Below are 18,613 nucleotides of genomic sequence, written 5' to 3'. Positions count from 1 at the left end.
TTGAAAAGAAGAAAGTTGGAAGTTTCACAATTATTTCAAAATTCTTAGAAACCTAAACTAATCCAAGCAGTGTGGTATGAGCATAAAGAGAGAGAGACCAGTAGTATATAACACAGAGACATGAGAAATAAACTCTAGTGTATGTGGTCCAATGACGTTCCACAGGGGGTGGGTGAGGACCACTCAATGGGGACCAGACAGTCTATTAAACAAAAAAACAAATTACAGTTCAGATTGAAAGTGTCACTCCACTTTATAAGTTCTCTGATTTAGATGTTTCAAAATTAGCTGTTGATATACAAAGAACAATGGCACACAGGTGAACAAAAGACGGCATTAACAACAGTTTACACAATAGCCTCAAAATATAAGGAAGTGAACTTGGACAATGTTATCCTGAGAAAAAATTCCTATACCATTTACTGAGAATGAAAGGGGATGGTCACAGCACATGTGAACATCACTGTCACAATGCCACTGAGACAGGCTTTTGTGACATTGCTCAAAACCAGAAAAACACCCAGAAAGATTTATCAGTCAGGTTCTGGTGATATTTCGTATTTTGTATCACAGAATACGCAGACCACTTTACTAGAGGGTGGTGAATTTCTATATAGCAGGAAAATATTACAATGCATGAAGGATAGTATTCTCCATCAAATTTATCTGTTACCCAGTAACAGAGAGTCCACCAGAAAGTACTGATTAACTGAGGGTGAATTATCACAGCAGAATCTGGATATAATTTCAAAGCATAGGACTATGTATTTCACAAACAAATTTTAGAAGCAAAATCACACACAAAGTTACAAGAGTATGATATGAGGAAGAGAATACAGTCCCAGACTAGATAGAACACTACAGGAGTGAAAAATACATGAGACATGTGTGTCATACATCACAGGATCTTCAGATGGAACAATGTGCTCCTGCCATCGACACCAAACTAAGAGCCGGAAAGACACACAAACGCTTATTAGGACTGGGGATCAAAGAGAGCATGACTGTGTCTACTGTCTTTAGTTTTCCTGCAAAATAATTACAGGAAACAGAATGCATCACCCTGTTACACACAAGCCTGAAGAGTGTGGCCAAGGCAGAAGAGAAAGAATAGAAGAGGGATCCAAACAAGCAGACAGGACCAGAGATAGCTGCATGCAGATTCTGGGGTGCCAAATGCAATCAGAGAGCAGCCAGTGCTTTCCCCCTTCTGATGAAGTCTTCTAAAAACATCAAATGGAGATGGAATGAGCAAGGGTTCAGGGACTGTTGTCTGCAGGTATCGGCTCTTATCTCTATGGACTGGGAACGTCTGGACTGCCAATGGAGTGAAGTTGAGGAGAGATGAGGGACTAAGATGTCCCTTTAAAAGTCCACCTCATGCTCCTCTAAGGCAAGCAACAGGAGTTCACAGGAGTCAGATGGCAGAGTGCTGCAGATCATGATAGAAGCTCTGCCTTTGTCCCTGGTGGGGATGTGGCACCACTAGAGGTGAAAGAATACATTTTACATGTGGAAAGACAAAGAGGGATAGGTTATAGAGAAGAAAAATTTCCTCTGAGAGCTCACATAGTAAGTAAATGTTTGTACTTCCTATAGAATTCTCTGACAAGGGGAAAGTCTGTAAACACTATTAATAGTGAGGCTCCCCCGGACCCTTCTGAGATCTGAACTGTGTTCACCCTTTGATACACTGCCAAAGGCATTCACCTCACTGTCCATTGACCAGGGCTCTTTGTCTTGTTACAAAGTGGGTAAAATATTCAGGTAAGAAACATAAATACCTCCACATAAGAGGAAAGACACATTATTTGCTGTGGCTTTGCCAGAATCCTAGTCCCTTGTTCAACTGAGGATTGATGGGAAAACAGAGAGGAATAGAAAAATACTTTCAAAATTCACCTGCTGTTTACCTCCTTCTGAATATAGAGATAATAGTATAATGTGAAGAAACATAGCTCTTTTCCTAAAACTTCTGAATCAAAAGCACATGGGTAGGAAACAGGAAAATGAGTATGTTAAAAGTTTTCCATTGAGCTTTACAACTACAAAAACTCTGGAACAACTCCTAATATATCATGAAGTGGGCAGATCGTCAGAGAAAAAGGTAGATTTAAACTCCTGAGGCTGCGTCCTAAAGCTCTTCATGTCTGAATCAACAGGGATTTCAGATCAGTCAAGTAAAACCGGGGCTCCCAAGAGGCACACAGTGGGAAATGCAGAGATACCCCAGGGTAGATCCCAACTTCAAAGGGAAGTGATCCTCACCCAAGGAGACTAGGTTCCTGAGGGTCTCCACCATCACGTCCCTGTACAAGGCCCTCTGAGCAGGGTCCAGGCATTCCCACTCCTCCTGAGTGAACTCTATGGCCACATCCTTGAAGGTCAACTGTGCCTGAAATGAAAACACATTTCACCAAGGAGCCATGAGGAGAGTTCTTATTTTCACAAAAAAGGTGAAGAGAAGGGAAAGGATCAAGTTGAAGTATGTTTTCCGACAGATCCAAGTAAAGCTATTTGGAGGAAATTATGGGTCTCTTAATTTTAATTCCTTTTGCTTTTATACAAAGATTATGATAACCTGTAATCAACATGGATTTTTCATTTTTGTGGACAATACATGAAATACATGTAAGTAAGATTCAACAATGTGTTGTTCCTCCAGAAGTGTTAGACTATGTTTTACACACTGACTGCTATTCAATATCTAGATGAGCTACACTATGAGTGGTGGCATCAGAAATGACAAAGTCAACAGCGCCATAAAAAAAGGTCAAAATCTTAAATTATTATCATAAGAACAACAGCAATGACTACAAGTGTTCAAATCCTTTAAAGATGCTATGCAATATTCTAAATGCTTTACGGCTATGGAATTTTTTAATCAACATCATAGCTCAGTAGAGAAAGACACATGCTGTTCTACAAAGACAAGTACCAGAGACATTTGGAGAAACTCAACTTAGTTTAAGAAGCTAAGAAATGATACAGCAAGAACCTCAATTAAAGAGAATGCAGTCTTAAACTGAAGATAAAGAAGCAAAAACTGAAGTAACAGAAGAGCATTAAGGCTAAAAAAAAAAGAATAGCATTAGAAGCACATTGACAGAGGGTTCCCTGAGACTACTTGAAATAAGTTCAAAGTGAACAACACAGAAGGCAATAAAAGATCATTACAGATATGGGCACACAAACACATACACATAACATGTTAGTAATCTTACTACTATTTGAACCATGAACAAGAGAGTGTAGAAATAATGCAGGGTCACGGAATATATTTATATTTTCAACTATAATACAGTACACAGTTATAAAATCATGATTTTTTTTATGAAAACCGTGGACTTCTAGATTCATGAACTCATGGACACACATGTAAATGCAGAAATAACTGAAATGAGAGAAGGTGTCTCTGAACATATTTGTGCATGATTTTTTTCACCATTGTTTTCATTCATTTAAATTTCAGCATTTTTGGAAGAATGAAATAGCATCAATTGTACCAAATAGTAGTAACATGAAAAAAAAATAGGATCCCTTGACTGCAATCTCTATGAAATATCTATATATAAAGACAATGAAAACCACAACATTGACAAAGATAGGTATTAACAAATGCAAAGCAGAGTTTATTTCTGTATTCCACTCATAAAAAACACTGAGTCAAATTAAAAAAGCTGTTACTATTATACATTAAGAGATGAAAAAATGATCACAAAGCAAAGTTAAAAACTACTTAAAGAATTAAATATCACAACTATAAAGAAAATGGAAAAAAATACATTATAATTAAGAAAGACTATTTCACCAAATCTCATGATCAAAAGGAAACTCTGAATGCATTCCCTCTGAAGTTACAGTGACTGTGCAGGGGATGACAGAGGATGAGATGGTTGGATGGTATCACCAACTGGATGGACATGAGTTTGAGCAAGCTCTGGGAGTTGATGATGGACAGGGAAGCCTGGCGTGCTGCAGTCCACGGGGGTCAAAGAGTCCGACACGACTGAGCTACAGAACTGAACTGAACTGAAAGCATGAGATAGAAGAGGAAAAAACTGCCCAAGGAAGTAAAAGATTTGCTCACTGAAAATTACTAAACTTTACTAAGAGAAATCTGAGGACATAAGTAAATAAAAAGACACTCTGTACTCATGAATTGGAAGATTTAATATTCTTAAAATGACTTTATTACTGAAAGTGTTAGATTCTAATGGAATCCCTGTCAAAATTTCAAAGGCAATTTTTGCCGTTAAAAAAAAAAAATTACAATTCACAGGGAACCTCAAGGGACCCCCAAACAGCCAAAATATTCTTGAAACAGAAGATGGAGGCTGTCATTTTCAAAATTTAAAACATATTACAAAGTAATCAAGGTGATGTTGTAATGGTTTAAGCCCAGATACATAATCTACTGGAACAGATTCAGTTCAGTTCAGTTCAGTCACTCAGTACTGTCCACTCTTTGTGACCCCATGAATCGTAGCACATCAGGCCTCCCTGTCCATCACCAACTCCCAGAGTCCACCCAAACTCATGTCCATCAAGTCAGTGATGCCATCCAGCCATCTCATCCTCTGTCGTCCCCTTCTCCTCCTTCCCCCAATCCCTCACAGCATCAGGGTCTTTTCCAATGAGTCAACTCTTCGCATGAGGTGACCAAAGTATTGGAGTTTCAGCTTTAGCATCAGTCCTTCCAATGAACACCCAGGACTGATCTCCTTTAGGATGGACCGGTTGGATCTCCTTGCAGTCCAAGGGACTCTAAAGAGTTTTCTCCAACACCACAGTTCAAAAGCATCAATTCTTCGGCACTCAGCTTTCTTCACAGTCCAACTCACATCCATACATGACCACTGGAAAAACCACAGCCCTGACTAGACGGACCTTTGTTGGCAAAGTAATGTCTCTGCTTTTTAATATGCTGTCTAGGTTAGTCATAACTTTCCTTCCAAGAAGTAAGCGTCTTTTAATCACATGGCTGCAATCCCCATCTGCAGTGATTTTGGAGCCCCCCAAAATAAATTCCGACACTGTTTCCAGTGTTTCCCCATCTATTTCCCATGAAGTGATGGGACCAGAGGCCATGATCTTAGTTTTCTGAATGTTGAGCTTTAAGCCAACTTTTTCACTCTCCACTTTCACTTTCATCAAGAGGCTTTTTAGTTCCTCTTCACTTTCTGTCATAAGGGTGCTGTCATCTACGTATCTGAGGTTATTGATATTTCTCCTGCCAATCTTGATTCCAGCTTGTGCTTCTTCCAGCCCAGCGTTTCTTATGATGTACTCTGCATATAAGTTAAATAAGCAGGGTGACAGTATACAGCCTTGACGTACTCCTTTTTCTATTTGGAACCAGTCTGTTGTTCCATGTCCAGTGGAACAGATTAGAGTATCAGAAATAATTCAGTGAATATGATATAAAATGTACAGACAAGGGTGCAAAGACTGCACAAAGGGCAAAGGACAGTCTTGATAATAAATGATACAGAGCAACTATGTGCAACCCAGCAAAAGAATGAAGATGGAACCTTACTTGTAACAAAGGTAAAATCTCTTATATCACAGGGTATAATCCACCAAGTGCAGAGACAACCTCTGAGGAATGGAGGTGACAAAAGTGATTTAAAGAATGTCCAGTTGTCAGAGATTTTGATTGATTTCATAGGTCAAATTCAAAAATGGAATAAAACATTCCCTGGCAGTCCAGTGGTTAGGACTTGTGCTTTCACTGTCATGGATTTAGGTTCAAACCCTGGTTGGGGAACTAAGATAGTACAAGCCGACATGTGGCACAGTCAAAAAAAAAAAGGAATCAATCTCCTTATATCACTGATGTCTGTTTCTGAACTTTCCCTTCCATTTGCAACTACTAAGATTTGAAGTCAATAGAGAACAAATGTATGGTTCCCGAGGGGGAAGAACGGGGAAGGGATAGTCAGGGAGTTTGGGATGGACATGTACACACTGCTATATTTAAAATAAATAACCAACAAGGTCCTCGTATAGCACATGGAACTCTGCCCAATATTATATGAGAGTCTGAATGGGAGGAGAGTTTGGGGGAGAATGGATACATGTGTATGTATGGTTGAGTCCCTTTTCCTTCCACCTAAAACTATCACAACCCTGTCAATCAGCTCTACTCCAATATAAAATAGCATTAAAAAAAAATAAAAAAGACTTGAAGTCAATGACTCATTCATTTAGCTTCAAATGCCTTAGAAAAAGATTACTCCCTCAGTGGTCAGTTTTCCAGATTTTATCAGATACTATGCATATTAATGTTCAACTTCTTTATCCTGGTTGACAGAGAGCAGATAGCGCATCCGGATGGGCCCTAAGCAATCCCTGCTGCCCAAGAGCACTGAGACCCCGTCTCCAACCCATGGGTAAGAAGTCCTGCCCAGGATGATGCCCAAGGGAGCTTCCTCACAAGGACCAGGTCACCGGGTCATGGGGAGACGGGATCTAAGTGGAGAGGACAGGCCCTGAGGGAAGGCCCCAGGTGAGTGTGCGTGTATAGGAGTCAGACAGGATACTCCAGAGTCTGACACGATTAGCAAGTCCAGAGAAGGGCAATTCAGGAAGAACAGACTGAGAATCCACTGAGGATATGACTTTACCTGAGAAAGAGCCATGCCTGACTCCAGTTCTTTCCTCTTCCTCCTCTTCTATGCTCTTCCTTAGGCAAAGTAAGTCTTTTGAAGTCAACCTTGAAAGTTGCAAAACTGCTGTTAGAATCCGTATCTTCTCTCTCTGTGCCCCAACCACACACATACACAAAGAAGATCTCATCAGGTGGAAAAGTGTCTTTGGCTGCCCACTGTCACAGGAGAGACCAGAGACCAACAAGGGACTTTCCCACACTTGCCCTCGGATCACACTCCCCTCCTGGTGAGGCCTCATGTACACAGCAGCAGGGGGCACCTCCACTGACCCCACGATCCCCTTCAGGTCACACAGCAGGCCCCGGTCCAGCCTCACTCAGAGCAGAGCCCCTCCCCTGAGCCCAGATCCCAGCCCTCAAGACTGGGAGGATCGAGAGTCCTGATGCTCAATGCTAGATGTACTGGGGCCCCTTAAACACTATTGAGGTTGGACCCCACACTGACAATATAAAAAGGAATATCTGGTCAGGGGGTAAAAAACATGCATACCCAGAAGTTTTCATCGATCTAAGGCAAGCCTGAGTTGACCAGCACCCAGAGGAGGCAAGTCTGGCCCACCCCTCACATTCTATTCTCCAGCTTGACTGAGGCTAACAGATGAAGAACAAGTATGTACATATAAGGCATCCAGTGTGACTATTTGATGAAGTAATTTACACTTCTGTCAACTCACAACTAGCATTTTCCTTCTGTGTGGCAAGAATATTGAAGTGTTACTCTCTCAGCAAATACCAAGTATATAGAAACACAGTATGATTAACCATAGTCAACATTAGATGCATTGCTGCAAATATTGACCTAAATATAGTGATTTCATTTCCTCTGGATAGCTAGACAGGGGAATCTCTAAGTCATCTTCTGTAATAGCCATACCATTTACATTTCCACTAAGAGTACACAAGAGTTCCCTATTCTGTGTGTGTGTATGTGTGTGCACACACATGTTTTGGGACAGGGTGGGAGAGGACAGGAGAGAAACTAGCACTGGCTTGGCAGCAAGAAAGTAGCAGCAAAAAAAAAAAAAAAAGAAAGAAAGAAAGTAGCAGCTACACCTTCCCAAGGATGTCTCGCTGTACTACCGTTCACTTGGTGAGCCAGTCCTCTTGATTCCTGGAACAATCTCTCCCTACACTGAAGAACTTAATGGCCGCTCTCAAGTTCTGTCCACAGAAGCATACCTAGCAAAACCTCTCTAATGAAAACTTTCTGCCATTTGAAACTTAGTACTCATCATTTCCTTCCCTTTTCGACTCAGATGAACTTACAAACTCTCATGGGGTCCATCACAGTCTCTATAAAACCCATAATGATCCACTCATCCTGCTATAAAAAAACCACACACACACACACAAAATCCCAAACTCTAATAAGTCATGCCAGAGAGAAAAGTACATATGAAGACATCCAAAGATACACTGGATGCAAAACACCATGTTTTCATTCACTGTAACCTCAGCCCAAAGATTGTCGTCTTTGAAAACTACATATAAAAGATGTTTTCAGCAATGCACAAGCCCTAGCGAGACCCAAACATCCCAAAGAAACACCTCAAATCCCCCTGTTGTAGCTTTCACAGTGCAACTGAAAATTTGTGACACAAAATACTAAAGAGTACTAAAGGTAAACAACAAAATGACCTCTGAAACTTTTCTTATATTACTCTAAAAACTGTAGAAAGATTCCTTTCTCTCTCTCTCTTTTCCCCTGGAGCAGGAAGGATTTACTACTTGCAAGAAGTAATGGAGAGCAGTGTCCCTACACAATGATTCTTGACACCTCCCCAAAGACCCAACACAAGTCACCTGTAGAGTGGATGCTGAAGGGCACCCTTCAGCTCCATCTCCTGAACACAAGGCACCCATCCTCCTGCACCCAAGGATCCCTGTGTGCTCAGCTCAGGCTGTACTTCTAACATTGGAGGAAAATAATTTTCTGAGCCTGAAACCACTGCCTTCATGGAAGCCAAAACATGGAAGCAACCCAAATCTCCATTAACAGAGGAATGGATAAAGAAAATGTAGTACTTATATATAATGAAATACTACTCAGCCATTAAACAGAATGAAAAAAAAAAAAAAATGCCATTTGCAGCAACACAGATGGATCCAGAAATCGCCATATGAAGTGAAGTAAGAGGAGAAATATCTTATGACATCCCTTAGATGTGGAATCTAAAAAGAAATTATACAAATGAACTTACAAAACAGAAAGAGACTCACAGACTTAGAGAACGATTGTGGCAGGGGGTGGGAGTGAAGGGATAAATAGGGAGTGTGGGATGGACATGTACACACTGCTATATTTTAAATGGATAACCAACAAGAACCTACTGTATAGGAACTCAATGTTATGTGGTAGTCTGGATGGGAGGGGAGTTTGGGAGAGAATGGATACATGAATATGTATGCCTGAGTCCCCTCACAGGTCACCTGAAACTATCACAGCATTGTCAATCAGCTATACCCCTATACAAAACTAAAAGTTAAAAAAAGAAATCCACAAATTTACATTTAATGCTGAGAAATATTTCTACTATGGTCACTTCTACTCAGAGCCTGTGTTCCTGTCTCCAAGCCAGCATTTTTGTTTTTCATTCTGGGAAGACAGGGACCCATATACAATTCTACAAAAAGTAGATACTCTCTCCAAAAAGAACTCCCATGCAGAGACATACCCAGTTTGGCCAATCACTTCAGGGTCAGCGTTGCTCTGACTGAGTTTCTGGTCTAGTCTCTCATCTGCATGTTATAAGTGGGCTCCCTGAGGCCCAGAAGGGAGACATTTTTTGAAAAAGTCTTGGTGGAGTGAACAGAATAGCGGTGTTTCCCAAATGAGATCCCGCAAGGTCAGGGGGCAGAGTTTGTCCTTATCACCTGTTCCATTTAAAACACCATCTATCAGGTACCTGATCAAAGGAAACTTCTCTTTCAAGATCTGATCACACAGACACCAAACAGGTAATTCTTCTTTTCCAGAAAAATCAAAGTAAAATAATTTAAACAGTCGCAGAAGCACAGCTGCTGGTGCAGAAAACATTGTAAGGGTTTAACTTAGAAATAAGCTCTGAGCAAACTTCATCATGAACAGAAGAATACAAGAGGCAGAAAGAATATAAGGGATTCAAATCCCTTATATAAACTGGCATAGTATTTGCATATAACCTACACACACCTTCCTATATGCTGTAAATCATCTCGAGGTTACTTATAATACCAAATAAAATGTGAATGCTATGTTAAAAAAAAAAATTAGACTAACTTGTTAAACCAGGTTTTGATCATTAATATAAAAGACATTTCTACCAAGTACTCATCAAAAGAATCTAAACGTATTTACTAGTTATGAAAGAACTTTTCCAATATATTAAGATAAAGCAGGGAAAGCACTTTGGTGTCAAGAATATCTGAATCAATAAAAGGAAATAATCTTGCTGTCAATGCTTTTAAAAAATTGAGGACATATCATATTTAGAAAAGAACCACATGAGTAGAATACATAATTCCCCAAGCTTATTTCACAAGTTAACAGTTATTTGCTGGGAGTTAGACATTTAATGCAGTAGTATATATGTAAAGTTAACAACAAAAGAAATGTAAAGGAAACAGAAAAAAGTAAATCCATTATAGAAAAACTGCACTTTTAATGTTTCTTTAAAGAGGTACTATGTGGTGACAGAACCAGTCCTTTCTTTTCCCACTAGTGCCCCCTCCATCCCATGCCAGGAAATGGAAGGGGGTGACCCACACCTGTCTAGAGTCAAGTCACTGCTCCTTGGCTCAATAGGGACTGTAAAGGGACGTTATCTTGTCATACAATTACAAAATGTACAAGCTTTCCAGCTTTGCAATATGAATCTTCATCTGTATAATTTAAGCAAACAAAATTTAAATTTATTAGATTCTAAAGCCAGAAAACAGTGCATCATAACTTTGTCCAAATTCAATTAACTCACCTCTCCCACCTGGACCCAGTTTCCCCTCTACCTGCACTATATATATTTTTTTTTACCTGCACTATATATATATATATATATATTTTTTTTTTTTTTTTTTTTTTTTACCTGCACTATTATGCGTTTCCATTTAATTGTCTATCTCCATTTCCTCCCCGCCCCCACCCCGTTTCTATCTCCTTTTTAATCTTTTCTATTCTGCTAGTGCCCCTGCTGGTCTATTTCTCTCTGCTCTCCTGCCACATTTTGCAACTTGTTTCTCCTCTTGTTGCCCTTTCCCCTCCGTATCCTTACATTTCTGCCTCTTTCTTCCCCCAGCTCAACTCCCTCTGCCCTCTGGTTACAAACCTTCTCTGCCTCTTACAGTCCCTTCCTCCCTACTCTCAGGCACCCCACGTGGCTAGGCTTCCTTTCTGCTCTGCTAGTCACACGCTGTCATCTGTTCCTCTCCCAGGACCACGATGTTCTGAAGTCCACGGCTCCACCTTTTATCCTCTCGCAGAATCTCGGTGAAGCGCCTCACCGCTGCTGCTCCCCTTACTACTAGTGATCGAGACCACCTCCCCCCCCCCCCCCCCCCCCCCGCCTCTCCCCATGTTGCTGCCCAATCTCTGGAGATCCGGCTTTTAAAATTTCTCAATTTTATTCACCTGCCATTTTCAAGGCTAAATCTATTTCATCTTACGGTCTCTTTACAAGCCCCTCAGCCATCCTGTCTCCTTCCGTTTTCCCTTATTCTTTCCACCTCATCAGTTTTCCTCTCTCTCAGGTTTCTTTTCTCTGAGGCTGCCGATCCCATTGCCCATCTATTTATGCCAAAGGAGACGCAGTAAGAGGGCCGCCTAGGGGAAGAGACCGTTTTCCAACCGAGGGAAGAATTGGGGACTGAAGAACGTTGGCCGGGATCACCTGTCCCTACGCGGGCTGAGGGGACGGGCTGACAGGGAGTGAAGGCCCGCGGGGCGGAAGGAGCGGCCTGAGGAGACGCGAGGCCAGGGGGGCCGGGGTCTCAGGAGCGGGGCGGGCTCTCCCGAATCCCGGGACCGGGGAGGGGGCGCGGCCTCCAGGGGCCGAGAAGGCGAGGCTGAGGGGCGCGAATCCACCTCGCGAACGAGGGCTTTACATGAGGCGAGGGGCAGAAGTAGGAAAGGGTTTTAAGCAGGAAAATGTGCGAAAAGCGGTGTCTACTGAGACCAAAGGCGGAAAAGCCAAAGGCAGGCACCGGCCTCTGAGATTTCAACCCAGAGGAAAATACACCCAGTCCGTAACAGCTACGTCTGGATTGACTGGGGGCGGAGAGGCGGGTGCTGGGATTTTAGGCCCGTGCCAACCCCCATGTCGTGAGGATGGAGTTGGAAGGGGGACCCCCACCGCCACCGCCGCACAGTTACACTACCGACGAGGAACTTACTCTCAGCGGGATGACCGTCTCTCCTCGGAGTCCGCTTCCGGTTTCGTAAAGGACGGCGCCAGAGGGGCCAGAGAGGGGTTTCCGGGGGTGGGGCCTTGGCGGAGCGCTAGGTGCCTGGAGAGACCCCCGGAGCCCGCAGGGAGTGCTGGGAGGCAGGGCAGGCGCAGAGCAGGGGGCGGGGAGTGGGAGGCTGATCCTATTAATTTGAAATTGCTTTTTTACAATGTATTGTCCCACTTTGGGGGTTGGGGGTCCGGTGCTGGGTGCTCCTTGCTGCCTGGGCGCTTCTCTTAACTGCAGTGAGCAGAGGACTACTCTAGTCGTGTGTGGGCTTCTCATTGCGGTGGCGTCTCTTGCCAAGAGCACAGGCTCTGGGGCACACAGGCTTCAGTAGTTGCAGCTCCCTGGCTCCAGAGCACGGCAGTAGTTGTGGCCCACGGACTTCGTTGTCCCAAGGCACGTGGGATCTTCCCGACTAGGGATGAACCCACGTCTCCCGCAGTGGCCGACGGATTCTTTACCACTGAGCCACCGGGAAGGCTCACTGTCACAGTTTCAAGGTGAAAGCTGGGCCAGTTGCCTGGGCCAGTTATACTGAAACTAAGATGTATTCTAACAAGTTGAAAACGGTTACAGTAAAAAGTGTGTTTTCCAGCAGTTTGCTTACATGTCCAATTAACTGAATGTGTAGGAGATAAAAGGTTCCAGGTAAATTTTTAAGTATCTTTCCCCAACTCGTTGACAACAGGAAACCTTACATGTTTGATAAATTATATGTAGTTTATAAATATCTAGATCATTCCCAAATAAGATAAACGAGTAAAATACTACTAAAAATAGTATTTTGCCTTACAACTCTATAACCATTTGTTTTTGTCTTTGAAATCTTTGGGACTCAGGACAGTAAACTACACAGAGAACAACACAGCATTTTCCCACACTTTCCATCCGATCTTACTCCCCTTCCTGGTGAGGCCCTCACATACACAGCAGCAGTGGGCACCTCAAAAGACGTGACAATCCCCTTCAGGTCACAGACCAGGCCCTGGTCCATCCCTACCCAGAGTAGAACGCCCCGCTCAGCCCAGATCTCAGCCCTCAGGAATAGAAGGACTCAGAGTCCTGAAGCTCAATGAAGGATTCAGATTGGAATCACCTGGGGAACCTTAAATATAATTAACGTTGGTTCTCACCCCATTTATTTGAAAGGGACTTTGGTCAGGGCACAAACATGTATTTACAAAGTGCTTCTTTGATCTAATGTGAAGACTGGGTTGAGCATCAAGGATGAATGAATGGATAGTGAAAATGTGTGTGTGTGTATATATATAGAATGGACTATCACTCAGGCATAAAATCTTTTTTTTGGCTGCACTGTGCAGCCTGGGGCATCTTAGTTCGCCGACCAGGGATTGAACCCAGGCCCTGGCAGTGCAAGCACTGAGTATCAGCCACTGGACTGCCAGGGAATTCCCTAAAATAAAGAAATATTTCCATTTGCAACAACATGGAAGGTACTAAGCTAAGTGAAAAGAAAGTCAAAGACAAATACCACATGGTTTTACTTATCTATAGAATCTAAAAGAGAAAAAATTGCAAAATACAGTGAAAACAGACACAGAAAAAATATGTGATTTCCAGAATGGGGTAGAGGAGTGAATTATGTGAAGGAGTTTAAAATGGGCACATTGACAATTACACAATAAATAAGTCAGGAGCATGTATAATATACAGCATAAATAATAGGGTCAATAATATGGTGAGAATTTTGTTTGGGCACAGATGTAGTCTAGATGGCTACTAGACTTACTGTGGTGGTCATTTCATAATGTATGCAAAAATTAAACATTAAACATTACACCTGAAACAAAAATTGTACAGCAATATGTTTCAACTAAAATTAAAAAGATGTTCCATTGTGGAGAGACACCATACTAAACTAATTAATATAGGTGGCAAGGCCCATAACCAGGGCAGTCACCTCACTTGATATCAGAATAAAGACTTTTGAGGAAAACCACACAAATGCATAACAAAGCTGATCCAAATTTTAAGCCTGGTAGAACATAACACAATTCTTTCTAGGGAGAAACTTGACAAACGTACTGAATGTGATCAACTTTATAAAAATATATATGCCTTTGTGGTCTTGAAAGAATTAATATAATATAGAAACCATACAAGAATGTTAAGATTCTACAGCAATTACTCAGGATACTTCACAAGGAATTCACACTAGACAGAAACATGACAAATGTAATGGGGAGATAAATCTTCACACAATCCTCTCAATGGACTTACAAATAAGAAAACTTACAGTGGGAGGAAACTCAGTCTATTAGGTTTGAAATAACCAATCTCAGATGTTAAATTCTACAGAGAATTAAAAGTTAAATTTTTTTAAAATCCATGAGTTGATACCTGTCAAAGGATCAGACATCTGTGGAAAGATCTAATTATCTGCAGATGGTACATTGTTTACTCAATTATCTGAGGTCTCATGAAAAGGGTCCATTGTTAATGACCTACAACTTGAAGTTTGAAATCTGTTGATGCTATTGTTCCATTATCTGCCTTTCATTTGTCACCATGATAGTCTCAGGACAAGACGGGTAAGATGAAACCCCACCTATTTCATTAGGTGGGGTTTATTCATATCCATGAGACTAGGAAAAACTAGGACACTGATTTTAAGAAGATGGTATAAATTTGAAAGCATGGGGACAGCCAGAGTACATATGTAAAAATATTATCTAAAATATGCTTTGGGGACCTCCCTGATGTGCTTCCCTGGCTCAAATGGTAAAGAATCTGCCTGTAATGTGGGAGACCTGGAGAAGGGAATGGCAACCTACTCCCGTCTTCTTGTCTGGAGAATCCCACGGACAGAGAAGCCTGATGGGCTGCAATCCATGGGGTTGGAAAGATTCGGATATGACTGAACGACTAACACACAACACACACACCTGGTGGTACAGTGGCTAAAACTCAACCCTTAGTGCAGAAGGCCAGAGTTCGATCCCTGGTCAGGGCACTAGATCCTAAATGCCAAAACTAAAAGATCCCATGTGCTGCAACTAAGACCCGATGTGGACAAATTAATTTAAAATAAAATAGCATGTTTTTGGTGGCCATGACACCTTCTCTAGATATGTTGTTACGAATGAGGGCCATCATTGATGATTATATGAAAGATTATTCTAGCAGATGGTCAAGAAAGAGAGTAGCTTGACACTGTGAAAGTGAGGTTTTCATATGTGTTTCATGATGGGCTACATGTGGAAGAAAAAAAAAAGGCAGGGGAACAATGGGTTTTTTTTTGTTATTTGGTTTTTAGCCGCACATCATGGCATGTGGGATCTTAATTCCCTGACCAGGAATTGAGCCTGTACCACTGGCATTCGAAGGCAAAGTCTGAACCACTGGACCATAGGAGAAGATCCTCTCCCCCTTTTAAAAGGGAATAGCTGTTATCTACCATGGTGGTGGTGATGGTGGTTTAGTCATTAAGTCATGTCCTACTCCTGTGACCCCATGGACTGAGACTCACCAGGCTCCTTTGTCCTTGGGATTTCTCAGGCAAGAACTAGAGTGAGTTGCCATTTCCTTCTCCAGGGAATCTTTCTGACCCAGGGATTGAACTCGCATCTCCTGCACTGGCAGGTGGATTCTTTACCAGTGAGCCACCAAGGAAGCCCTTTGTTGTCTACCATAGATTATGGAAAATTCGTTTTATTTCAGAACACTGCAGACAGAGTATTACTGAAGTTAATTCAATGAAAAGAACAAGAGTAGAGAGTACTTGACAGGGATTCAAATATGCACAGTTTTTACATTTTGATACTATTTTGTTTTGAATGTATCACTTTCCATATCCAAATTAAGGAATGAATGAAACTTCCCTGGTGGTCCAGTGGCTAAGACACTACATTCTCAATGCAGCTGGCCCAGATTCAATTCCTGGTTAGGCAACTAGGCCCCACAAGCCACAACTAAGACCCACCAGAGCCAAATAAATAAATAAAAATAAATATTAAAATAATTAATACCTGCCTGCAATGCATTAGACCCAGTTCTCCTGTTTCCTGCATTGGCAGGCAAATCCTTTGCCACTGAGACACCTGGGAAGCTCCATAGCAGTTACATTACTATATAATTAATATGAGTCTAATCTTAAAATATATTTGGAAGTGATGTTAGAATATTTCCCAATTACAAGCCTCCTGTATATTTCTCACATTCAGGTACGGTTAAAAAGCATTTCAAAATGGATTCTTTGATTCCTCGCCCTGATACTGGAATCAGAATAACTATATCAAAATTGGCAGTCCAGTGATTAGGAATTGGCACTTTAACTGCTGAGAGTGCAGGTTCAATCCCAGGTCAGGGAACTAGGATCCTGCAAGCCACATAGAATAGCAACCCCCCTCCCCCCCGAAAATATGGTGAATTATTTAAGTGTATTTAGAATCAGATAGAGCAGAAAGGAAATAAATCTATGATTCATAAAACATAAGGGCTCTAAAAAGTTTTGCTTTGCATTTCAAACATGAGGCAAAGTCACCATATGTTATGTGGAATATTATACTCTTGGGATAAAGAACAAAGTCTTTTGATATAATCTCTCCCTAACACTTTTTCCCCCTTTGTTTTTCTTTGTTCAAGAGAGAAATATTAAATTAGAAATTTCACATCTATTATTAAAATTATGGTGTCCATTTAATGCAAATGGCTAATAATATCAGAAAATAATGACTAGGATTATTGTTTCATGAAAATGAGACCAAATCTATAATCGAAAAGTGTTTTGCCTCTCAACCTTCACTCTTCTTGGTCTTTCAGCAGCCATATTGCTGTGAGGACACTGAAGACTAAGTGCTTATGGAGGCTGAAGGGGCAGAGCACTCATCACATCCCACATGGCATCTTCTGGAGCTTCCTGTTTGGTGAGAATCATAAACCTAATTGTTTCAGTTACTATTTGCCAAGTGGCCTCTCACCCACGAATAAAATCTATCCTACCCGAGAAAAAGAATTACTACTTTGTCATGGGTATAGAATGGAGCATTACTGAAAGAATCCTAAATTGAAAATGTGTATTATAGCGGGGGAAGGAGAGAACGGAATGAATTGAGAGAGTAGCATTGAAACATATACATTAACATGTGTAAAACAGACAGTTAATTGGAAGTTGCTGTATAACACAGGGAGCTCAAACCCAGTGCTCTGTGACAACCTAGAGGGGTGGGATGGGGTAGGGGGTAGGAGGGAGGTTCAAGAAGGAGGGGGCACATGTAAACTTATGGCCGATTCACGTTGTTGTATGGGAGAAACCAACACACCACTGTAAAGCAATTATCCTCCAAATAAAAATAAATTAAAAAAAAAAGAAAATGTTGTGGATTAAAAAAACTTCATGAAGACATTTCTTCACTGATGAGTTAGATCTGTTTAGCACATGTTGGAGAAAATTCACAATGTGTGAATAAATCACACTGTGAGAATTTATGACAAACATTCAAAATGCTTGGGTGTAATGTAACAGAGTAAGGAATTTGGTGCCACAAATACAATATGATTACATGTTTATTAGACTATTTGACTTACTGCTCTATGAGCCTACCTATTACAGAACCCTTTGCACTGATAAAGTGCATTCACACACCTGTCAGTTGAAAATGGTTTCAATCACTGGATATCAAGCAGGAAATAAAATCAATACCCTGCCTTCAAGGAGCATATTCTATAGGGGAAAGTCACCAATAATTAAATCATATATGATGCTGTTAAGTACTATTAAGGTGTACATGTACAAAGATGGAGTGACAGGGTACCCTAAATTAAACAATGTGTTCAGAAAATGCTCATGTAACAAAAAGACATCTGAATAAAATCATTCATTATTTCAAAGTGTGTGCCATCCAGATACAAATGGGGACCCATGAAACAAAGGATCTAAGTGGCTTCTGGCATCCTGGAACATAGGACTTTGGCTCATTTTCCATTTCTGACCTCCAGAACCATAAGAGAATAAACTTCAAGTTTATTGAAGTTTATTCCTTCAAGTCTCTCAGTTTGTGCTAACTTGTTAAAAGTAGAAACAGGAAATTTAAGGAAATAATGCACATAGAGAATCAAAAGAATCTATACAAATTTCTAGAAAAAAGTATAATTTGCAAGGTGTCAGGACATAACGTGCAAAAATCTATCGTAATTTTATATGCATGCAATTTACAAATGGAAACAAATTAAATATAGAATACGATGTTTGCTCAAAAAGAAGAAAAATGTGTAAATCTAACAAAATAAAGACTTTTATGCTTAAAACCTATAATGGGAAGGAATGAAATCAAAGACGATCTTCTATTTAGGTCACCTGAGAGAAACACAGGATATTCACTGAACTGTTAATAAAATATACCAAATTAATTGACTGGAAGATACAACATAAGAAGTGATATTAAAATATCCCAAGTGACATACAAGTTTAATGCATTTTCCATCAAGATTTTTGTCGATTCAAACAAGATTATTCTAAAAATAACAGAGAGGCGAAAGAACTAGAAGAGCTAAAAC

At 40.9% G+C, this 18,613-nt stretch overlaps 1 protein-coding gene and 1 long non-coding RNA gene across 23 annotated transcripts in view; both read right to left on the bottom strand.

The window, feature by feature from the left end:
• The window catches only part of LOC129631040 (zinc finger protein OZF-like), a 281,286-nt gene that overhangs the window by 117,809 nt on the left and 144,864 nt on the right, over window positions 1-18,613 (bottom strand). For 9 of the 22 annotated variants that reach the window (XR_008703862.1, XR_008703860.1, XR_008703861.1 and 6 more), the window contains exons 1-2: window positions 12,038-16,897; window positions 6,630-6,718 (exon numbers count right to left, since the gene is read on the bottom strand). The exons of 2 other annotated variants lie outside the window; for them this stretch is intronic. Coding sequence is in view for 12 of the 20 variants with exons in the window: in XM_055551783.1 (XP_055407758.1) it covers window positions 6,630-6,718; window positions 12,038-12,376 (428 nt within the window). In the remaining 8 variants the exon portion in view is untranslated. Of the gene's footprint in view, window positions 1-2,268; window positions 2,396-6,629; window positions 6,719-12,037; window positions 16,898-18,613 lie in introns of those variants that run through there. 11 more of the 22 variants (XM_055551766.1, XM_055551765.1, XM_055551777.1 and 8 more) reach the window with 8 other exon arrangements.
• Window positions 10,295-11,164, bottom strand: LOC129631061 (uncharacterized). The gene is made up of 2 exons (XR_008703873.1): window positions 10,975-11,164; window positions 10,295-10,534 (listed from the first exon to the last, which is right to left on the bottom strand). It is a non-coding gene; the product is annotated as an uncharacterized LOC129631061 (long non-coding RNA).

Source organism: Bubalus kerabau, chromosome 17, assembly GCF_029407905.1.
Source record: "Bubalus kerabau isolate K-KA32 ecotype Philippines breed swamp buffalo chromosome 17, PCC_UOA_SB_1v2, whole genome shotgun sequence".
Classification (NCBI taxonomy): Eukaryota; Metazoa; Chordata; class Mammalia; order Artiodactyla; family Bovidae; genus Bubalus; species Bubalus kerabau.
Note: the sequence above shows the minus strand (reverse complement) of the source record. Positions and strands in the feature narration are given on the sequence as shown.